Consider the following 24,612-nt stretch of genomic DNA (forward strand, 5'->3'; position numbering starts at 1 on the left):
TTCCATCCTAAGTAAACAATTGTTGGTTCCCTGTATAGTCACATATGTATGTATTCAGCACCATTGCCACTATCTATATAAGCACATCTCCATTTCTTCCACAAATATGGAGGAAGAGTCAAAGAAGGCAGAGAGACAAAAGAAAAGAAAAGAGAAAGAGAGAGAAAAACAAAACAAAACATGACAGCTAGAAAGCAACAAAAGGAAAGATAGCATTAACTTAAAGTAGAATAAAGAGTCAGACAATATCACCAGTGACAGGAGTCCCATACCCTTCCCGTATCCCCCTTCGCCCCCATATGCATTTAGCTTTGGTATGTTGCCTTTGTTATATTAAAGGAAGCATATTACAATGTTTCTGTTAATTATAGTCTCTAGTTTGCATTGATTGTATTTTCCCCCAATCCTACCCTATTTTTAACACCTTGCAATGTTGACATTCATTTGTCCTACCTCATGTAAAAACATATTTGTACCTTTTATTACAGTTGTTGAACAGCCTAGGTTTCCCTGAGTTACACAGTCCAGTCTTGATCCTCGTCTTTTTTTCCTGTGTCCTGCATGGATCCAACCTTCCTCTTTCAGCCATACTCAGTCATCTTTGTTCAGTGTACTTAAATTGCTGTGCTATCTCCCAAAATTGTTTTCCAAACCTCTCACTCCTGTCTTTTCCTTCCTGTCTGCAGTGCTTCCTTTAGTGTTTCCTGTAGCACAGGTATCTTGCTCACAAACTCTGTCATTGTCTGTTTGTCAGAGAATGTTTTAAGATCTCCCTCATATTTGAAGGACAGTTTTGCCGGATATAGGATTCTTGGTTAGTGGTTTTTCTCTTTCAGTATCTTAAATATGTCACCCCACTTCCTTCTTGCCTCCATGGTTTCTATTGAGAAATCCGCATGTAGTCTTATCAAGCTTCCTTTGTATGTGATGGATCGCTTTTCTCTTGCTGCTTTCAGGATTCTCTGACGTTTGATAATCTGATTATTAAGTGTCTTGGTGTAGGCCTATTCAGATCTATTCTGTTTGGGGTATGCTGTGCTTCTTGGATCCATAATTTTATGTCTTTCATAAGAGATGGGAAATTGTCATTGATTATTTCTTCTGTTATTGCTTCTGCCCCTTTTCCCTTCTCTTTCTGGGACACCAGTGACACATACATTCTTGCCTTTCATTTTGTCCTTAAGTTCCCGGAGACATTGCTTATATTTTTCCATTCTTTTCTCTAGCTGTTCTTTTGTGTGTAGGCTTTCAGATGCCTTGTTCTCCAGTTCCTGAGTATTTTCTTCTGCCTCTTCAGATTTGCTGTTGTATGTTTCTATTGTGTCTTTCATCTCTTGTGTTGTGCCTTTCCTTTCCATAGATTCTGCCAGTTGGTTTTTCGAACTTTAAATTTCTACCTCATATATGCCCAGTGTTTTCATTATACGGTTCATCTCTTTCACCATATCTTCACTAAACTTTTTGAGTTGACTTATTATTAGTTGTTTCAATTCCTTTATCTCAGTTAAGTGTAAGTTTGTTCCTTTGACTGGGCCGTAACTTTGTTTTTCATGGTGTAGGTTGTAGTTTTCTACTGTCTAGGCATGGTTTCCTTGGTTACCCCAATCAGGTTTTCCCAGACCAGAATGGGCTCAGGTCTCAGAAAGAAGAACTATTCAGTATCCAGTTTCCCTGAGGGTGTGTCTTAGAAAATTGGTACACCTGTGAGGCCTCAAGTCACTGTGCTTTTCTGCCCAGCAGGTGGTGCCTGTTAGCCTGTAGCTCCACACTGGTGTAAGGAGGTGTGGCCTGTGGCTGTTTTCCCCCGGGCTCTGGGATCTGTTTCTGAATGGAAGGCGAGTAGTAGAGCTGGGCCCTACCCCTTTCCACTTAGGGAAGATAACCCCCCTAGGGAGAGGTCATTAGCATTTCAATGGTCTCTCTCTGCCTGTGCTATCTCCACCCTTGTGTGGGTCAGAGCACTGGAAACTGAAAATGGCTGAGGCTTTCTCCACTGAGCCAAAACAAGGAAAGAAAGCCCCCTTCAGGGCCAGCCCATGGCCACCCTCCAGCTCTCCCAAGGTCAACCATCACCCAAAGCCTCTGTCTGCTTGTTGGGGATTTATAGCTTGTTCAGACAGTCCACGTTTGTTTATTAAAACCCCAGTTAGAGCTCAGCTGAGCTGTATTCACTTGCTCAGAGAGAGCTGCTCTCTAGCACCACGAGGCTTTGCAGCTCAGGCTGTGGGGGGAGGGAGCTCCCGGTTTGGTCCACAGTTTTTACTTACAGATTTTATGCTGCGATCTCGGGCATTCCTCCCAATTCACGTTTGTTCCCCTGCAGTTATTCTGGATTCCTTACTAGTTGTTCCTTGTTGTTTATTAGTTGTTCCAGGGGTACTAACTAGCTTCCACTCCTCTATGCCGCCATCTTAGATCTTTCTCTTTTCCTTCTCTTCTACATTAAAAATATACTTGGTAGGTTTTATTACAAAAGTAATACATGCTTATTTTGCAGGGGCATGAGGAAACTTTTGGTTTGAATAGATATGTTCACTTTCTTGGTTGTGGTGATGGTTTCATGGGTGCATACGTGTCAAAACTTAACAAATTGTACTGTATATAGACAGGTACAGTTTGTTGTATTTCAGTTATATTTCAATAAAACTTTAAAATTTATTTTTCTGATTTGATGACTAAAATTTTGGACTTATTTTACTGTTAATATACATTTCCTGTATATTACTGTTAGTGAGGTTGATATTTTTGTTATATTAGCCATTTGTATTGAATTGTTCAGTTATATCCTTTGCCTATTCTTGTTTTGCTGTGTGTATATGCTTCTTATCCATTGATATAGCCACCTCTTTCATGTAATTTCTTTTGACTTTAAATTCTATTCTCCTTTCCCAGCCTGCATCCTTTCTTTCCTTACTAACTAATATAGCCAACTCTGTCTTTTTTTTTTTCTCTTTACCAGTTTTTAGGTTTACTGTTTTACTTAAGAATATCCCACTCCCTGTTTATGCTCCAGGTTTTCTTCTTATATTTTTATAGTTTTTGTTTCTATGCCAGATTTTATTCCTTTTGGAATTTTTCTGGTATGGAGTATGAGCTGAGGGGCTAATTTTCTTTTCTTTCTGGTGGCTAGCCAATTTTTGCAAATATCGTATGATCAATAAACCATTCTTAACCCACTGAGTTGAAATGCCACCTTTATCTTCTATTAAGTTTCTGATTTGAATTTATTTTAACAATATCATTGTTTCATTGATCACTTTGTCTATTCTTACTATTTAATTAAAACAGTTTTATGGCAAATTTTAATATATGATAGATCATGCCCCACTTCATAGTTTTTCCTTTTCCAAACTTTCTTAATAGTTTTCAAATACAAATTAGAAATGTTTTTAATCCTATTTCTTTCCCCAGACACCTGTGCTTCTGATTGGAAATGACATTAGCTTTATATATTATTTTGGGAAGGATTAACATTTCGTATTAAGTATTCCTCCAGAGACAACACATAACTTTCCATTTTTTCAGTTCTTGTTTTATATTATATTGTATGTTTTCTATTCTTATATAAATTTTGTCACTATTTTGAATAACAGTTATTGCTAGTTTTAAAATAGTTGCATATAAATCTTACAAGTAGTTAATTCTTTAGGCTTTACTAAGTATGTAGTCACATTTGTAAAGGTAATTGATCTCTGTACTGAAAACATCTGTACATCAGCAGGAGAATGAATGAACAAACTGTGATCTAGTCACAAGTTGGAATGCTGTTGGTGGGGTTGGGGCTGGGGAACAAACTCCTGGGACTTGCAACAACGTGGATGAACCTAAAAGCATTGTGTTGAATGAAAGAAGTTAAACACACAAAATATACATACTGTTTAAGTCCATTTATATGAAGTTTGAGGACAGGAATGAACGAATCTATGATGATGAAAGTCAGAAAATAGTTGCCTCTTTTAGGAGGTTGAGGAGAAAGTGTTGATTGAAATTTGGTACCAGAAAACATTCTATGGTGATGGAAATGTTACATGTATCTTTTTGTGGGTGATGGTTACATAGGTGTATCAAATTGTTGAACTCGTTGGTTGTTGGGATAAATCAAACAGAATAATTATTGCTCTTGGATAATATTGTACTTTTTGGTACTCTGTTTTTGGTATCTGTTGGAGAAGTAGGAGTACAAACAGTCTGGTGATAAAGTTGAGGAATATAAAATGTTTGAACAGGTTTTAAAGAAAACTAGATAATTTTGGTGTTTTGGGAAGAAATTAAGATAAATTAAACTAGAGGCATTTATTTTAGAAAATGTGTCTGGGCATAAAAGGAAATTCTATTTGAAGTGCTCATTAAAGAAGACAGTATTTTTTCAGGTAAAAACAGATTTTGTGGTGACATTGGCCTTTGCTTAAAAAGGACTGAGCTTTGGTGTGGCACCCTAAGCTACCCCCTCCCCCCCTTTATTTCAGGGAGGGGTGGGGAAGTACAATTGGTGGGCCAACATGTTTTTTAAGACCTGTAACCCAAAATAGCCTCAGGATGCATTGAACTAGAATTTATCCAATATCTGATCCAACGTGATTTTAAATTTAGATGCAGAAGTTCTTTTAGCTAGAAGTAGAAGCTTTTCCAGGTCCCTTGAACAAGAACAATATTTTTGGAGTTCCCTTTCTCTCCCTTCTACTACAGTGTTATTTTTACCTGGAACCTTGCTGATCTTACATTTATGAGTCTTTAAGCCTTGTTGAAAGTTTATGCAGGTGGATTTTGAGTTATGCTGAAAGAGCACAAGAACATGTCTTAACATGCATGTGAGATAAAGGGGCAGAAAACTTCAAGGGATTGCTATAGCACTTCTTGAAGAACACAGAAGAAATTAGTCAAAGTGGATTGTTCTGCTCAGTCTCACCTTTAATATGAAGATATCATTTGCCACACAAGGAAAATAATGAAGAGTCATTTACTTAAAAAAATTTTTTTTGAAGCTTCAGGTCACTTTATAATCTGGTATCCATTCATATTTATACTACTGGGAGAGGGGATCAGGTATGGGGAGAACCATATGAAAGTGTGCTGAGGTTAATAAGGACAGAATTTAGAATAATTCAGGGCTATCTTGGGTCCTTACCCTGCTTTATAGCTCAATTATACTAGGGAGTTGGAGACACAACAGAATAAAATCTACACAGCAGCATAAAAATCCAACAGCCTTTGTACATTTGTTTTGTTTCATTTTATCAGGTGTTCAATAGCTGTTCTAGGTCTCTCTATTTTATCTTATTTGTGGAACTAAAAGTTTTTATACAGAATAACTGATTGTGGTAATGATGATTAGACCTTCCTTCTGAAGATAGTGTGAGAGTGCTTTGGATTTATTTTGTTTGAGGTATTCTGAGTTTAATTGCCATCAGGTAAATGTTGAAAACCTGGGATGATGTTTAGAAAATGCTGCTGAAAGTTTCAGTTTTCTGGAGCCCTCAGTGAGTTGAGAATCCTCTCTTGAATTGAGAGAAAAGAAGGATAATTGGGGCTGCGATACAAAGGGGAATTATTTATTTCTTTTTGGAAAGAAGTGATGTACATGATTGGGAGGAAATCATGTGACATAAACTCAGATTTTCAACTTTTGATCTCTAATGTTTTTTTTTTCATTAGAGAAGTTATAGGTTTACAGAAAAGTCATGCATAAAATACAGTATTACTAAATACTACCTGTTCTAGTTTGCTAATGCTGCCGGAATTCAAAACACCAGAAATGGATTGGCTTTTATAAAGGAGGTTTATTTGGTTACACGGTTAGAGTCTTATGGCCATAAAGTATACAAGGTAACGCGTCAGCAGTTGGGTACCTTCACTGGAGGATGGCCAATGGCATCCAGAAACCTCTGTTAGATGGGAAAGCACGTGGCTGGCGTCTGCTCCAAAGTTCTGGTTTCAAAATGACTTTCTCCCAGGACGTTCCTCTCTAGGCTGCAGTTCCTCAAAAATGTCACTCTTAGTTGCTCTTGCGGGGTTTGTCCTTCCTTAGCTTCTCTGGGGCAAGAGTCTGCTTTCAACAGCCATCTTCAAACTGTCTCTCATCTGCAGCTACTCTCCCAGCTTCTGTGCATTCTTCAGAGTGTCCCTCTTGGCTGTAGCTCCTCTTCAAAATGTCACGCTCAGTTGCTCTTCCAAATGTCTCTCACAGCTGCACTAAGTTCCTTCTGTTTGTCAGCTCATTTATATGGCTCCAGTGATTTAATTTAGACCCACCCTGATGGATGGGGTAACACCTCCATGGAAATTGTCCTATCAGAGTCATCACCCACAGTTGGGTGGGGCACATCTCCACGGAAACACTCAAAGAATTACAATCTAATCAACACTGATACGTCTGCCCATGCAAGATTACATCAAAGAAAAGGGCGTTTTGGGGGACATAGTACATTCAAACTAGCACGCCACCTTATTATTAAAACCTTGCATTAGTGTGATATATTTGTTATAATTCATTAAAGAACATTTTTATAATTGTACTAACTGTAGTCCATCATTTACAATAGGGTTCACTGTTTGTGTTGTACAGTCCTGTGTTTGTTTCTAATTTTTTATTCTAGCAACATATATACAACCTAAAAATCACCCTTTTAACCATATTCACATATAAAAATCAGTGATCTTAATTACATTCACAATATTATGCTACTTCACCACTATCATTACCAAAATTTTACAGTGAACCCAAATAGAAACTGTACAACTCATGCATTAGCTCCCCATTCCCTACCCCCAACCCAGTCCCTGGTAACCTATGCTCCAGATTCTGACTCTGTGAGTTTGCATATTCTAATTATTTTGTATCATTGAGATCATACAAAGTTTATCCTTTTGTGTCTGGCTTATTTTACTCAACATGATGTCTTCAGGGTTTATTCATGTTGTCACATGTATCAGAACTTCATTACCTTTAAATGGTGAATAATATTCCATTGTATGCATATATATTTTTATCCATTCATCGGTTGATGGGCACTTTGTTGCTTCCATCATTTGACAATTGTTAATAATGCCACTATGAACATTGGTGTGCAAATCCAATAAGGATTTAATATCCAGAATATATAAAAATCCTAAAAACAGTATAAAAACAAACTAATTTAAAAATGGGCAAAAGGCTTGAATAGACATTTCTGCAAAGAGGATATAGAAATAATCAAAAAGCATATGAAAAGATGTTCAACCTCATTAGTCATTACAGAAATGCAAATCAAAACCACAAAGCATTACCATTTCACACCCACTAGAATGGCTACTGTTAAAAAAAATAGAAAATTACAAGTGTTGGAGAGGATGTGGAGAAATAGGAGCACTCATTCATTGCTGGTGGGAATGCAAAATAGTGCAGCCACTGTGGAGGACAGTTTGGTAGTTCCTCAGAAGGTTAAGTATAGAATTAACATATGGTTTGGCAATCCCACTTCTGGGTATATATCCAGAAGAACTGAAGGCAGGGACTTAACAGATATTTGATCTCTAATGTTTGATGTCTAAAATATGGGAGAGAAAGCTTATCTAAGTGCTATCCTTTTGAAACCTTTGGCCATCTCTTCCACCTACTTCTAGAAGGGCAGTGTCATAAACTTTGCAGACTTGTGGCTTCAGTGAAGTAATGGCTTTGCTTTTTATGGAACAAACTAGTAAGAAGGTCGGAAGACTAGACATTGAGAAGAGAGGGTAGGAAGGGTTTTGCAAAATATGTTACACAAGATTTAAACCCTTCCTTTGCACTTGAACTTGAAGACAGAAGTGAGAGAGGGGCTACAGAGCCAAAATGGCCTCTAACAATTTCCTGTAGTTACTGCATGTTCTTTATTGATATTTCAGATCTCACATTCTATCCCAAATAAGCATCCAGAATGGATGTTATATGGAGGCATGCCCTGCTGTGTTGTTAGTCTTACAATACTACAGTAATTAGGAAAAATACTGTTCCAGATTTTTTTGTCTGGAGAAATTTTTCTCTATTTCTAATATTTCAAATTAAAGTAAGATTTTTGTATTATTATTAACCTAAGAGCCAAGTCTCAAATAAATATCTACCTTGAAATCCAAAGATTAATTTTTTAGTAATATACTTTCCCCGGAACTTTGTGCTCTAAAAATCTAGAGGTCCATGCTGTCTGGTTTTTGAGGCTTTCATTTATAATGTAATTCTACCTATTGCTGTGAATTTTTCTCTTAGGAAATTAATTTGTTTCCTTTTGGTTTCCTCATGAAGTGTTAAAGGAATAAGAGAGTATTCTAAAGAAAATCCTAATGGCCCAAACTAATTTCATTGTTACAGTGATTTCATAGTTTATCATGTGTGAGAAATTTCTTGGCATCCCAAACCTGGGGCAGTAAATGTTCTAGTGTACCTGAACAGTAGGAGAATATTCAGAGAATTTTGTGTGCTCACCTTAAAAATAATTTTGTAATGAGAATTTAAAGTTACTTTTTCTTCTCCTTTTTGTTTTAGGGTAACCAGGAGCCAACAACTACTCCTGATGCAATGGTTCAGCCTTTTACTACCATCCCATTTCCACCACCTCCACAGAATGGAATTCCCACAGAATATGGAGTGCCACACACTCAGGACTATGCTGGCCAGACCAGTGAACATAACCTGACACTCTATGGAAGTACACAAGCCCATGGAGAGCAGAGTAGCACCTCACCCAGCACACAAAACGGATCTCTTACGGTACGTGAATTATGAGGTGGAAATGGAAGAATACATGTCATCATATTGAAATCTTTACCTTAATAATCAGACCAGAAAACCCTTTGCATTAATTTAGCATTTATACAATTTGATTTATACGCTAAGCGTTGTAATTAAAAGATAGGGATTTAGAATTAAAACTCATAGTCACTGCCCAGGAATTTACAGTCTAGAGATGGACAGACAATATAACAAGGTAAGTGCAATGGTAGAAGTAAACTTAGGAGGATGCTGCACTTTTCAACTTTACTGATAACCTCCATGTTGCAAAATCAAATGGTCCCTTCTCTGTTTTTCATCTTATGCAACCTCTCAGCAGTATTCTACCCATTATCTTTTCCCTTCACCTCAAAATACTTAGTCTATTAGCTTTCATGACACTGCAGTCTCCCAATTTGCCTCCTAAGCACTGGACACAAGCTATTCTTTCTTAGTCTCCTTTGCTGGTTCCTCCTTCTGTTCAATTTTTAAATGTTGGAGTATCTCCAGAGTGGATCCTGGGACCCCTTTTCCTCTTATTCTCCAGCCCCTCTCTGTATAATCTCATCACTCACCTAGCTTTACATGTTATCTATATGCAGATGACACTCAAATTTTTATCTTTAGTCCAAACCTTTCCCTGAAATTCCAGGCTCATAAATCCAACTGACTGCTTGATATCTCCTCCAGGATGTCTACCAAGCCTTTTGAACTTGATAGGTCCAAAACAATCTTTAATTTTCTCCCTGAAAAGTGTTTCTCCCTTAATCTTCCCCATCTTAGTAAATTATGCTACCATTCACCTTGTTACTCAAGCAAAACCTAGGAGTCATTCTTTAGTATTTATGTATGTATGTATGTATGTATGCATAGATGTTGTAAGTTTACAGAAAAATCATGCAGAAAATACAGAGTTCCCATATACCCCCCTCCCTCCTCATACACACAGTTTTCCCTATTATTAACACTTTGCATTAGTGTGGTACCTTTGTTACAATTGATAAAACAGTATTCTTATAATTATACTATTAACCTGTAGTCCATAGTTTACATTAGGGTTCACTGTTTATTCTGCTTATTTCCTTCATCTCAATACACAGTTCATTAGCAAGTCTTGGAAGGTATAACTCTGAAACATTTTCTTACTTCAACCACATTGTCTCACTCCTGCAGTTGGATAATATGCATGTTCAGCTCTCTGCCAGATTGCTTCGGTTTGAGTCCCAGTTTGGCCTTTGCTTAGCAATATGACCTTTGGCAACTTATTTACTCTCTCTTTGCCTTGGCTTGCTCATCTGTAAAATGAAGATAGTAGTACCTAACTCAAGGGGTTGTAATGAGATTTAAGAGAGTTTAATTCAGGTAACTTTCTTATCATCACCACCACTCCAGTCCAAACCACATCCATTCTTTCCTGTATAGCAGCCGAGGTGGTTTTTTTTAAAAAATTCATATCATGCTGTTTTCCTGCTTAACTCTAATGGTTCCCTAATACAATTAGAGTAAAATCTAGACCCTTTATTTGGTTTACTAGTCTTTGCCCCCAGCTGAACTCTTTGATCTCATCTCTATGAACTTACTTTTCTGCCATTTTACTGTTTTCTGTATGTCTTGTCTTTTTCATTTTGTACCTCTCTTCTTTACCGATTTATTTTGTGTTAAATAATTTTTACTGTACTTTTTAAATCCCTTTGTGATTTTTTCAAAGCTATTTTTTGTTTTTGTTGTTCTTGTATTTTCTTTTTGGTTGGTTTAAAGGTTGCATCTTTTTTTTCCTGTGGGAGCCGCCGGGTTGAGAGGAGTGTGGCCTTCTCCTCTCCCCGACATGGCGTGTGCTCATCCATTGATATCGGTGTACTCTGAAAAGGGGGAGTCATCTGGCAAAAATGTTACTTTGCCTGCTGTGTTCAAGGCTCCCATTAGACCGGATATTGTGAACTTCGTTCACACCAACTTACGCAAAAACAACAGACAGCCCTGTGCTGTCAGTGAGTTAGCAGGTCATCAAACCAGTGCTGAGTCTTGGGGCACTGGCAGAGCTGTGGCTCGAATCCCCAGAGTTCGAGGTGGTGGGACTCACCGATCTGGCCAGGGTGCTTTTGGAAATATGTGTCGTGGAGGTCGCATGTTTGTACCAACCAAAACATGGCGTCGATGGCACCGTAGAGTAAACACAACACAGAAGCGATATGCCATCTGCTCTGCCCTGGCTGCCTCAGCCTTACCAGCGCTGGTCATGTCTAAAGGTCATCGCATTGAGGAAGTTCCTGAACTTCCTTTGGTGGTGGAAGATAAAGTTGAAGGCTACAAGAAGACCAAGGAGGCTGTTTTGCTTCTTAAGAAACTTAAGGCCTGGAATGATATCAAAAAGGTCTATGCCTCTCAGCGAATGAGAGCTGGCAAGGGCAAAATGAGAAACCGTCGTCACATACAGCGCAGGGGACCATGCATTATCTATAATGAGGACAATGGTATCATTAAGGCCTTCAGAAACATCCCTGGAATTACTCTGCTTAATGTAAGCAAGCTGAATATTTTGAAACTTGCTCCTGGTGGGCATGTGGGACGTTTCTGCATTTGGACTGAAAGTGCTTTCCGCAAGTTAGATGAACTGTATGGCACGTGGCGTAAAGCTGCTTCCCTCAAGAGTAACTACAACCTTCCCATGCACAAGATGATGAATACAGACCTTAGCAGAATCTTGAAAAGCCCAGAGATCCAACGAGCCCTCCGAGCACCATGCAAGAAGATTCATCGCCGAGTTCTAAAGAAGAACCCACTGAAAAACCTGAGAATCATGTTGAAACTGAATCCCTATGCAAAGACTATGTGCCAAAACACCATTCTTCGCCAGGCTAGGAATCACAAACTCAGGATGGATAAAGCTGCAGCAGCACTAGAGACCAAATCAGATGAGAAGGGGGTTCCAGGCAAGAAGCCTGTAGTGGGGAAGAAAGGAAAGAAGGCTACTGGTGTTAAGAAGCCACAGAAGCAGAAGCTTTCGGTGGGAAAAAAGGCTGCAGATACCAAGAAGCCAGCAGAAAAGAAACCTACCACAGAAGAAAAGAAGCCTGCTGTTTAAATTGCTTATTCCATAAAAGTCAAATTATATTGGACACCTTATTTTGAATAAAGACCAGATGAAAAAGGCAAAAAAAAAAAAAAAATAAAGGTTGCATCTTTGACTTATCACAACCTGCTGAGGATTGTGTGTTATTCTGATCAAGTGGGGCACCTTTGATTCAATATAGCTCCATTCCCCATTCTCCTTTGTGCTATTATTGTCATATATATTATAAACATAGCAATTCAGTATGTAATTCTTCATATCTTCCTGTGAATCTGAGCTATTGTCTGATGTCATTTCCTTTCATCCAGCAGGACTTCCTTTAGTTTTTTCTGAAGGGTAGTTCTGCTTGCAGCAAATTCTGTTTTTGCTTATCTGGGAATGTCTTTGTTTTTGTCTTCGTTTTTGAAGGACAATTTTGCAAGCTATAGAATTCTTGATTGACAGCCCCTTCTCCCTCAGCGCTTTAAATATGTTTCCCTCTGCCATCTGGCCTCTAAAGGGAAATCAGCTGTTTCTGATGAGAAGTCAGCTGTTAATTGTATTGTTATCTTATTCTGTATGATGAGTTGCTTTTCTCTTCCTGTTTTCAAGATTTACATTGGTCTGTGACTTTGTGCAGTTTGACTATGATATGGCTAGACATGGATCGCTTTGCTTTTACTAAAGTTGGGATCTGTTGAGATTTTTAGATCAACAGATTAATACTTTTCATCCAAAAATCTCAATAGATCCCAAGTATGGTAAAATTTGAGGAGTTTTTGACCATCGTTTCTTCAGATATTTGTTCTGCCTCTTTTTTCTCTTCTCTGGGATGCTCACCCGTTACATGTATATTGGGACATTTGACATTCTCCCACAGGTCTCTGAAGTTCTGTTCATTTTTCTTCAATATTTTTTTTCTCTGTTCTTCTATTGGATAATTTCTGTTGACCTCTCAGTTCACTCGTTCTTTGTTCTGTCATCTCATATCTGTTGTTGAGCCCATCTTGTGAATATTTTATTTCAGTCATTGTACTTTTATATTCTAGAGTTTGTGTTTATAATTTCTCTTTCTCTATTGAGATTTCTTACTTGCCATTATATTTTCCTTTAGCTCTTTGAATAAATAAGTAATAGCTGCTTTGACGTCATTTGCTAAGTCCAGCATCCAGGCTCACTCAGTTTCTAATTAATGCTTGTTTTTCTGAATATGGGTCACACTTTGCTGTTTCTGTGCATGTCTTTTTCTTGGTAGAAGTTGGACACTTTAGATAATATACAATAGTGTCTCTGGAATTTTTTTTTTTTTTTTTCCTGAGAGAGGTGTGTTTGTGTGCACACTTTTGTTTGTGTGTGTATGCTTTAAGTAACTTGCCTGGACTTAAACTGCGGAATATGTCTTCCACATAGTGTGTAGCCATGGATGTCTCATACCACAGCCTCAAGCTAGGAGAGCTGTTGAGTTCTTCCTGTTAGGTTCCTACAAAGTTTGCCACTTTTAGCTCTCAAAGCTGTGGGTTCCCTACCCCCATACCCACCCTTCACCCCAAATTGAGTTTGCCCCTTCTGGCAGCAAAGATGCTGGTTTTCATGGCCAGCCCTGCCCTGATAAGACTTCAGTTTACACTATTTGAGGTGGGGGGAGGGAGTTGGAGTAATCCCAGGCAGTAAGTTCGTAGACTTCTGCTGATCTTACATTAAGCTTTAGCAATTTTTCAGAAAATTTCTCTATGTATTCTCTCCCTTTGATTAATTTCCAGAAGCCTGAAATGGTTGTTTTTGACAATTTTGTCCAATTGTTGTTGTTTTGAGAAGAGAATTCGTTGACCTGCTTACACCACCATAACCAAAAGTCCTTTCCCTGAATCATTTCATGGTATTTTACAAGTACTTGCTTGTAATTATCTCCTCACCACTGCCCATGTCCCTTTCTTTTTTTCCTTATTGCTACCATTTCCCATTGTTTCAGACCCCCAGATTGTGTGCTTCTAATGACAGTGATTAAGTGCAAGCTTTGTCCCTTAGTATAAATATACAAAGAGTAAAGATTTCTGTTCCTCATCTGTATTAGAAAACTGTTCCCTGTATACATATATAAGGTTTTGCACTAAGTCAACCAATTTGAATTCCCAAAGAAATATCGAAAGAAGAATAGGAATCCATGTATATAGGTTGTTAGTTTATTGGTACTGTAAATAGCTCAGGAGAAAATGGAAAATCCTTAGAGTTGAGCCTACAAACACAGCACAGCCTCTCTGATTTTTAGGAAATTGTTAATGATAGAATTGGTAATTATCAGGAAGCTCTGGGTGAGTGACACTTTTTTTTAAGTGTGCATTTTAAATGTGAGTGTGAATTCTCTGCTATTAAGCCATTTACCTTTGGAACTTGTGCATGTGTGTGTTTCTAGGAATGTGTTATGTCTATATAGAGATTGAGCAGTAAAGCAGTACTTGAGAAAGCCTAGATTTGATAACATTGTAGATTTTTCTATTAAACTTTTACTGTCAGCTTATCTGTCTCTCAAAATGGGTCTGATAATTTCTGTAGCCAATTAAATTTGAAAGGTAGATAAGAAGCATTGCTGTAAATTTATTAGCAATATCTTAAATTTGTATAGCACTTTTCAGTTTAAAAATTGCTTTCACAACAGTATTTATTGTGGTTTGTGATATGGCCCTTTGTGTTCTATTAGGGTTTTATAATTGGGAAATTCTAGGTCCATACTCTTTACTCTACCACTCTGTTTTCCCACCTCTCCAACTCCAACCCAGAAGAAGAAGATTGTATGTATTATATTCATTGCTTCTCTTAGCAGACACTTACATATCTTTTTCCACTCAGTCCAAGTGTCATCTCTGCTGGGCATCCTTCCTTGACTTTTCTAGACAAAGCCAAATTCATGTATCCTTCATTTGGTATCAAGTAGAATCCTGAGCTGACCACTTTTCGTAGCACTTTTAAGATGTGGTTTTTAAATTCACATTTGTTTCCCTGACTTTTAAAAGAGAAAGTCCTTTTTGTTTATCTTTGCATTCCCTGACTTATCACACAGTGCCTCTCACTTAATAGTTGGGAAAAATATAAAACAAAGTACAGGTGTATTGTGACAGTTCTGAGGAGAAAGCAGCTGTGACTTCTTGGTGGAGATGGCATTGACCCAGACTTTGTATTAAAAGTGACTAGAATTTGAACATGCGTTGGTGCTGGTGGGAAGAGTTATGAAAGGCAGTTCTCAAAGTAAAGATAGAGAGTTGGGAAAGATCAAATGTCTTTGGATAAAGACATGGGTTTCCATTTGGCTAAAGCTTTGTGTGTTTGGTGGAGACTAGTGATAAGCTAGGTGCGAGAAAGGTTGGTTGAGTATAGATAGAGAAGAGCATTTGAATGCCAGGCTGAGAAATGTGAACTTTATTGAAGGTTTTTGAGCAAGGAAATGAAGTGATCAGAATTGTGCTTCCAAAAGATTAATCTTTGCAGCTATATACAAGATATGTAGACAAGCAAGACTGCTTGGAATCAGTAATGAGGTTCTGAACTAGGGGGTTGCAGAGGTTATGTAGAGAAGGGAATGAATTTAAAAGGAATTATGAAGGTAGAATATATAGGATTTGACAGTTGATTGGATGAGTAAAGTAAGAAGGACAAAAGAGTCAACGATTGTGTCATTCTTATTTCACTGGGTCTTGAATAAACAGTTTACCTCCTAGGTATCAGTTTCTTCATCTATCAAATGAGGCTAATGATCTTACCTGGTGGTATAGGGTTATAGTCAAAATAAGCTGGAAATGGTTTGGAAATGACTGGTTTAAATAATACTTTGAGATGCTTTTTACCATCTTACATCTTTTTAAATAAGTTGTCACAGTTAATGTCATGTCTTTGTGCTTTTTATTACTGTGAGCTACAGCTGCATATAGTGTAGATCTTGTTTATGTTGGGAGGTCTTATCTTGATGAAGAAAACATAAAGAAAGGACTTTTCATACAAAAAAAATAAGAAATAAGCAATGAAATTTGGAGTTTATTTTTTCTAAAATGTATTTTAGAAATTGATTGAAGCATGAGAGCTTCTACTCTTAAAATGAGAGCTTGTTTTGACAGTCAGTTGGTCCCTTACTGTGTATTAGCAACAAGATAGCAGTTTGGGGTCTCCTACTTGGGCATGCAGTGGTTTAATTATCACTGAGCCCCTCTGCAGAGAAGAAAGGACCTCAGTTCCTATATGTTTAGATATTTTTCCAAATGCCAGCAAGCATAAATAATCAAAGTATTTGAATTAGACAAACTTTGTTGAATCATCTTCAGATATGAGATTTATATTTGTGTACATATCTTATCTACCTATTGGATTATACTTTCCTTGAGGGCAAGGAAAATCACCCCCACTGGTACATTAAGTATCTGTGATTGATTAATAGTAAATGCCAATCAGAGATATACCATTAAAAATATTAACAGTTATCATGACAGCTCAGGTAACAGAATTTCTTTCTTGTACGTTTTTCCACATAGTATAAATACTTTCTTTCTGTTTTAGGAGACATACCACATTGAGTCTTTCCTTTAAGTAGTAGATTTTCCTAACTGAATAATTAGATAAGAACATTTATTTCCCTTTATACACAATTTAAATCATAATTTAGAGCTACCTATTTTTGTTTTTGTTAAGATGGTAGATTAATTTCTTCTTTTCATACCATATCTCCCCAAAAACAGGGAGTTAGTGAACTTTTAATAAATAGTACAAGAAAGGACACATTTAAGGAAGAACTTTATAAATCATGACATAGTTATTGAGAGAGGTTTAGGAATTTCTGTAGAAGCCATTGAAAGTTGAGTAGCTAACCATTTCGTATAAAATTAGAGTCAGGGAGATTAACCAAATCTTTCTTAGGATTTATAATCACCGGTGAAATTGCCCTGGAATCCTTGCTTCATAAGAAGCCCATCTATGAGAGCAGGTGAAGGAATTTTCCCTTTTGAAGGAAGAAAGTCTAGTATGAAGATATTTCTTCCCCTCAAAGGATATCAAACTATAGTCTTGGGCTCCACTGAAATGTCTCAGGAACCTTTTTTTTTTTTTTTTTTTTTTAATTATAGAAATTGTGAGTTTACAGAACAATCATGCATAAAATACAGGATTCCCATATACTACCCTATTATTAATACCTTGCATTGATGTGGTACATTTGTTACAATTGATGAAAGTATAAAACTTGTATGTTTTTATAATTGTACTATTAATTGTAGTGCATAGTTTAATTTAGGTTTACTGTTTGTATACTGCTGTTCCATGGATTTTTAAAAAATTTTTAATCTTTTACCATATATACAAGCCAACATTTTTTTTATCAGAGTCCTTAAATAAGTTTTATAAAATATGTACACGTATGGCAGAAATATCTACTTAATAGTAGCAACAAAAGTAACATGCTTGAGGACTTATGCTATGCCAGGCATTGTTTGAAGCGCTTTATATGTATTTACTCTTTGAATTGTCACAACCACTCTGTGAAATAGATACTATTATTTCCCCACTTTTACAGATAGGAAAAGCTAGCCATTAAAAAATTAAATAACTTGTCCAAGGTCACATAGCTGGTAAATGGTAGTATGAGGATTTTGAACCATAGGTTGTTGACTCCTACAGCTGTATCCTTTCCCATAAATTATATTACTGTTATTATCATTACAACAAATGTTTTCTATATACTTGTTCTGCGCACATTTCTGTGCTAGACACTAGGTAGACTTTAAAGATATAAAATGAGGCCTCTGCCTTCAATGAGCTCATAGAAGTCTTAAGTTGAAAACCAAAATTGTAGATAAGTACTAGAGGGAGGAGAGACTTGTGAAGTGGGTTGGTTGAGAAATACTTGGAAGAGGTAGGTACAACTTCCCCTAAACCTTGAGCAACCCATAGATCTTGGTGGAGTGGAGGAGAACATTGCAAGCAATGCTCTAAGTCAGTTGTCCTGCCAGTATGGGCCACAGATTGCTGTGGCAGTTCCTGAGGCATTTTCAGGGGATCTGGATGGCCAAAACTATTTTCATAATAATACTGACATTATTTGCCCTTTTCATGGTATCCTTTTGCTCTAATTGTGTAAAAGCAGTGGTGGGTAAAATTGTTGGCACCTTAGCATGAATCAAGGCAGTGACAACAAACTGTACTAGTGGACATTATATTCTTTACTGCCATGAACTCACGGGAAAAACAATGCAGATTCACTTACGAGTGTCCTTGATGAAGCAGTAAAAAATACAAATTTTATTAATTTCCCACCATCGAGTGCATTTTTTTTTTCATATTCTATGTGACAAAATGGGATATTTTCATGACGAACTTGTGCTGCGTACCAAAGTACATTGGTTGTCTCAAGAAAAAGTACTTGTGCAATTTAGTTGCAGATTGAACTAGTTGCTTTTGTCATGGAGCGCAATTTTTTTCTTGTAAGAATGATTACCAGACATATTCAGTTTTGGTATCTGGCAGACATTTTCTCAAAGTATTAGGCCTGTTACTTCAAGAGAAAGACTGACAGTATTTGTTGCCATGATAAAATTCAGCTTTGCAACAAGAATTAGAATTTTGAAAAACTTGTATCCGCCACTGTGAGCTTTCAAGCCTTTTCTGATAATATTGGTGGTAATATTAACAAGTGATTTTTGAGGGTGATATTGTATAATGAAATGTGTCAACATTTGGAAGAGTTCTATAACTCCATAAACCAATATTATACAAATGACTGATGTGTAACATTACAAAATCATGTATGGGTAACAGTTCATTCAAAGTACATGATAGTCTAATGAATTTTTTAATTTATCAGTATGATATGACGAGTTCATCGATAAAGTTTCAGATTCACATTGCAAGGAACCTTTAAGAAACTGCCACTTGATCAAAGAAAAATATCCAGTTATTTGAGAAGATTGTTACAATAATTCTCCCTTTTCCAAGTATCTGTGTGAGGCTGGATTTTTCTTCATATACTTTAACCAAAACAGCATATTACAACAGAGTAAATGTAGTCATTAAAAAGATTGTCACTCTTCTCACTAAATTTTTTTTTTGTTTTGGAAAAATAGTTATTTTCATTGAAATGTGTTATTTTAACATGTAGTAGGTTTGTTATTTAAAACTAGTTAATTAAAAATACTTTAAAATTTTCTTAGCTTTAATTTCTAATATAGTAAATAATAGGATATAATTGACAGAAACAAGGAGTTTTTTGGATTCCTCAATAATTTTTAAGAGTTGAAAGGGATACTGAGACCAAAATGGTAGATAACAACACTGTTCTAAGGTAACACAAACAGGTGGGAATGTAATAGAAGGTTCTGAGTATAGTGAGTTGGTTGAAACAGAGGTCTCTTCTGAAGCAATAATGCTCAGAAAGAGAGGTACATAAAGGCTGAATTATGGAGGACTTCGAATGCAAGCCCAAAGGATTTGGAATTTTGTACTGTAGATAGTTGAGTATTATTCAAAGTATTTGAAAAGAGTTGATGGTGGGTCTAAAGAAGAGATTTGAAGGAATAGTTGAGGGGACTGTCTTAGTATATTAGTCAGCTGTAGATTTTATAGCTCTCTTCATTGGTGGTCCTTCTGCACATGCCTCTAAATAAAGATGACTCACATGCCACCACATTGCCCACCATTGTCAGAATTTCTTGGCTGTTACAGACCCATTCTCTGGAGTTGAAGCCAGTTTTTCTTGTACTTGTCTGCTATCAGAAGTTCAGTCTCTGCATCCTCTCTTGGGATTCCTCTCTGATTCCTTTATCTGATAACACTGAAGGTGCCTGGTAAATTGGTGACCCACTAAAACATAGCCAAGAAGGTATAGCCCTTAACCACTGGTCCTGTTGCCCATATGAAGACTTCTGGACCATTGTATGATTGGGCCATATTACCTTCAACTTGCAGTGTAGGTATCATTAGTGTGTTCTGTTTCTAGGCCAAAATGAGAGACTTTGGATGACAAAGGAATTCATTCATTCAGCCATCTGCTTTTCCATGAAGAAGCCCCTAAAGTAATAAAATGTTGAGGTCATTGAGCCTACACAAAATAGACTTAATTGAGCAACACCCTTTTTCAATTTACCCTTAAAAATAATTACTTTACCCTCCAGCTCCAGAGTTTTGATACCTGGGAGCAGCCTGGCATTTTCAAAGCTGGATCCTGAGAAATCTTTAGCCCGGTCTGAAAATGCAAGAATTGCGACAGCAGACAACACTCAGAGCCAGGCATGGGTATTTTTGAATAGGGGAAATTGCCCTTTGGATCATGTAAGACCCAAGATACCCTTTCAGCACATTGTTAATGTTGTTAACTTCATAACTATTGCTTCTTCTACTTTGCATTCATTCTCCATCTATCCATCCTCCCCAAAGAAGCTAGAACTAAAAAGTCGCAAGGAACAGTAATGCTGAGCTCTACTGACCCTTACTGCTTCTCGCATTGTAAAGCTAGGCCAAAGAAGCACTTAGGAGTAATTTGGGGGCATGATTGTTTTTAATCTGTCTACAAGAGTTGTACATTTTTTCATAAATATTTTATTATGTCTTTTGAAGTCAGTAAACTAGGATTAGAACCACTGAATTATAAAGCTAAAAAGGATTTTAGGAATCATCATATCTAATTCCTTCTTTTACAGCCGAGGTCAACAGGTTTAAGTAACTTGAGAAGGTTATACAGCTAGCTAGTAACAAAGCTGAAGCTCAGGAAATCTGCTTTTGGTCAAGTGCTTTGTTTCTGAGTCTTCATGGATATTATAAAAAAGAAAAGATACCCATAGATACAATCTTGTCTTCTGCGGCCACTTTTCTTCAGCTTTAAGCCTGAGAACTCCAGCTGGAATATACCAAAAGATTTCTCATTCTAAAACGAATCTTAAAATAATGAAGAATCATTTGGTTAAATATAAAGGTTTTAAAAATCGAAGTGATTTGTGTGCATTTCACTATTATATATTATATATAATATATCATTTTTATATATTTCTTACTTCTGGTTTATTTACATATCTATAAACTTTTGTTTCACAGTGTGACAGTGGTTTTTGTTTCACAGTATGATATTGATAATTCAGTGCATGATCATATTATATGAATGAATGATGCCTTTCTTAATTTCTTTTTATTCTACTTTGACCCACTGAGAAATAGAACTACATATTTTCTGATGAAAACTGAATTGCTAGTTTATTGAAAAAATGTCAGCTTACAGTTAAATGCCCAAACAGGACTAGATTCTCAGAATTCGGCTTGTCATAGCAATATTCAAATACACAGAAGAAACGCATAAGCATTTCTCTTTTAAATAAATCTAAAAGTCATTTTCTCCAAATAGGGAAAAAGTAAATTTGCTTTTCTATGCCTAAAATATTGTTTGATAGTGGCATTAGATAAAACAGTTTTACACTCAACACATCATATGTATTGTTATTATATTATTTTAGTCTGTGAAATACCCTGTTTTTCACATGGGTCAATATTTCATTTTTTAGAAAAGTATTGTCATGTTAGGACGTTTTTACTCTGAGAAGGAATGCATACCATCTAATTCCACTGGATTTTTAATCCTTTGTTAAAATTTTAAGCATTTAAAAAATTCTTTAAATTCTAACAAGTCTAGTTGATGAACTAACACGATTTGTAGTTCCTGTTTTTTTAAAGGCTTTGTAAAATGGCATAATGAAAAGTTTCCCAACCAGTTTTCTAAAATATTGTGAGGAGATCTCAATTTTAAGAGCAGCTTTCTGTAAGAAACCATTTTTAATTATACAATATGGTGGTTAAGGAACCTGTGCCTGGGGAAATCAGGTTGAGTTGGGTTTAGTTCCTAAATCCTTCCATTTGCTAAATATGAGATCTTGAGCGAATTGTAACTCTAATGGTCACTTTCTTCATCTGTAAAAATGGCAATAATGCTTCCTACTTCTAGGATTGTTTTTAGGATTAAATGAGAAAATGAATATAAAGTACTTAGAATAATGCCTGGCACATAGTAACTGCTCAATTAATATTTAGGTATAATTACTATTAGTATATAATTATTTCATTTCAAAGAAAGTATTGTAGGCAGTTCCTGACTTATAAAATTATCCAAATTACCAGGCCATCCATTTACATCTCTTATGCCATTTTCTTCCCTTTCACTCTTCAAAGCTAGTCCCCTAAGAGCTATTCTGATAAGAGAAGTATTTTTCAAAGTGAATTTTACAGCTTGCTCTGCAAAAATGAACAAACAAACAAATGATATCTGTAATAATATGCTTGGGGAGAGAGGTGTCTTCTCCCTCCTGGAAGTTCACAATGAACATGGAGACATCAAATCCTTTGAGAAAACCTAGAATTAAGAAACTGGCATTCTACCCTTTGAGAAGTACTGCTCCATGATTTTTAACACCCACAGGCACACATATGTATGTGTATAGTTATGCATATATATAGCCTGTAAAGGATATGCATTTAAAACTTTTGGCTATGATCTTTACATTTGATTTTCTTGGGTATTAAAATACATTAGAGGTTGGAGGCGGGGCAAGATGGAAGACTGGTGAGCTGTATGTTTTAGTTACTCCTCCAGGAAAGTAGGTAGAAAGCCAGGAACTGCGTGGACTGGACACCACAGAGCAATCTGTCTTTGGGCATACTTCATACAACACTCATGAAAATGTCGAACTGCTGAGATCAGCGAAATCTGTAAGTTTTTGCGGCCAGGGGACCCGTGCCCCTCCCTGCCAGGCTCAGTCCCGTGGGAGGAGGGGCTGTCAGCTCCGGGAAGGAGAAGGGAGAACTGCAGTGGCTGATCTTATCGGAAACTCATTCTACTGATCCAGACTGCAACCATAGATAGACAGAGACCAGACACCAGAGAATCTGTGAGCAGCCAACCCAGCAGAGAGGAGACAGGCATAGAAAAAAAAAAACACCACGAAAAACTCCAAAATAAAAGCAGAGGATTTTTAGAGTTCTGGTGAACACAGAAAGGGGAAGGGCGGAGCTCAGGCCCTAAGGCGCATATGCAAATCCCGAAGAAAAGCTGATCTCTCTGCCCTGTGGACCTTTCCTTAATGGCCCTGGTTGCTTTGTCTCTTAGCATTTCAATAACCCATTAGATCTCTGAGGAGGACCCTTTTTTTTTTTTTTTTTTTTTTTTTAATCCTTTTTTCTTTTTCTGAAACAATTACTCTAAGAAGCCCAATACAGAAAGCTTCAAAGACTTTCAATTTGGGCACGTCAAGTCAAGAGCAGAACTAAGAGAGCTCTGAGACAAAAGGCAATAATTCAGTGGCTGAGAAAATTCACTAAACACCACAACTTCCCAAGAAAACGGGGGTGTCCGCTCACAGCCACCATCCTGGTGGACAGGAAACACTCCTGCCCATCACCAGCCCCATAGCCCAGAGCTGCCCCAGACAACCCAGTGTGATGGAAGGGCTTCAAATAACAGGCACACACCACAAAACTGGGCGTGGACATTAGCCTTCCCTGCAACCTCAGCTGATTGTCCCAGAGTTGGGAAGGTGGAGCAGTGTGAATTAACAAAGCCCCATTCAGCCATCATTTGAGCAGACTGGGAGCCTCCCTACACAGCCCAGCAGCCCAGAACTGCCCTGAGGGGACGGCACTCACCTGTGACATAGCACAGTCATCCCTCAACAGAGGATCCGGAGTGCACAGCCTGGAAGAGGGGCCCACTTGCAAGTCTCAGGACCCATACGCCAATACCAAGGACTTGTGGGTCAGTGGCAGAGACAAATTGAGGCAGGACTGAACTGAAGGATTAGACTATTGCAGCAGCTTTAAAACTCTAGGATCACCAGGGAGATTTGATTGTTAGGGCCACCCCCCCTCCCCGACTGCCCAGAAACACGCCCCACATACAGGGCAGGCAACACCAACTACACACGCAAGCTTGGGACACCAATTGGGCCCCACAAGACTCACTCCCCCACTCACCAAAAAGGCTAAGCAGGGGAGAACTGGCTTTTGGAGAACAGGTGGCTCGTGGACGCCACCTGCTGGTTAGTTAGAGAAAGTGTACTCCACGAAGCTGTAGATCTGATAAATTAGAGATAAGGACTTCAATAGGTCTACAAACCCTAAAAGAACCCTATCAAGTTCAGCAAATGCCACGAGGCCAAAAACAACAGAAAATTATAAAGCATATGAAAAAACCACAGACGATATGGATAACCCAAGCCCAAGCACCCAAATCAAAAGACCAGAAGAGACACAGCACCTAGAGCAGCTACTCAAAGAACTAAAGATGAACAATGAGACCATAGTACGGGATATGAAGGAAATCAAGAAGACTCTAGAAGAGCATAAAGAAGACATTGCAAGACTAAATAAAAAAATGGATGATCTTATGGAAATTAAAGAAACTGTTGACCAAATTAAAAAGATTCTGGACACTCATAGTACAAGACTAGAGGAAGTTGAACAACGAATCAGTGACCTGGAAGATGACAGAATGGAAAATGAAAGCATAAAAGAAAGAATGGGGAAAAAAATTGAAAAAATCGAAATGGACCTCAGGGATATGATAGATAATATGAAACGTCCAAATATAAGACTCATTGGTGTCCCAGAAGGGGAAGAAAAGGGTAAAGGTCTAGGAAGAGTATTCAAAGAAATTGTTGGGGAAAACTTCCCAAATCTTCTAAACAACATAAATACACAAATCATAAATGCTCAGCGAACTCCAAATAGAATAAATCCAAATAAACCCACTCCAAGACATATACTGATCACACTGTCAAACACAGAAGAGAAGGAGCAAGTTCTGAAAGCAGCAAGAGAAAAGCAATTCACCACATACAAA

General features: G+C 37.4%; 2 protein-coding genes across 22 annotated transcripts in view; both read left to right on the forward strand.

Annotated features, from left to right (window-relative positions):
• RBFOX2 (RNA binding fox-1 homolog 2) overlaps positions 1-24,612 on the forward strand; it is a 313,598-nt gene that overhangs the window by 231,243 nt on the left and 57,743 nt on the right. For all 21 annotated transcript variants that reach the window (XR_005218211.1, XR_005218212.1, XR_005218217.1 and 18 more), the window contains one exon: positions 8,495-8,719. Coding sequence is in view for 14 of the 21 variants with exons in the window: in XM_037844962.1 (XP_037700890.1) it covers positions 8,495-8,719 (225 nt within the window). In the remaining 7 variants the exon portion in view is untranslated. The remainder of the gene's footprint in view (positions 1-8,494; positions 8,720-24,612) is intronic.
• On the forward strand, positions 10,503-11,873 carry LOC119541225 (60S ribosomal protein L4-like). Its single transcript, XM_037844965.1, has one exon. The coding sequence runs from the start codon at positions 10,545-10,547 to the stop codon at positions 11,799-11,801; it is 1,257 nt and encodes a 418-aa protein (XP_037700893.1). The 5' UTR covers positions 10,503-10,544; the 3' UTR covers positions 11,802-11,873.

This window comes from Choloepus didactylus, chromosome 8, assembly GCF_015220235.1.
Source record: "Choloepus didactylus isolate mChoDid1 chromosome 8, mChoDid1.pri, whole genome shotgun sequence".
Classification (NCBI taxonomy): domain Eukaryota; kingdom Metazoa; phylum Chordata; class Mammalia; order Pilosa; family Megalonychidae; genus Choloepus; species Choloepus didactylus.

Excerpts from the sequence above, each read along its gene's own strand:
- LOC119541225 (XM_037844965.1), top strand. The coding sequence starts at position 10,545 with ATGGCGTGTGCTCATCCATTGATATCGGTGTACTCTGAAAAGGGGGAG.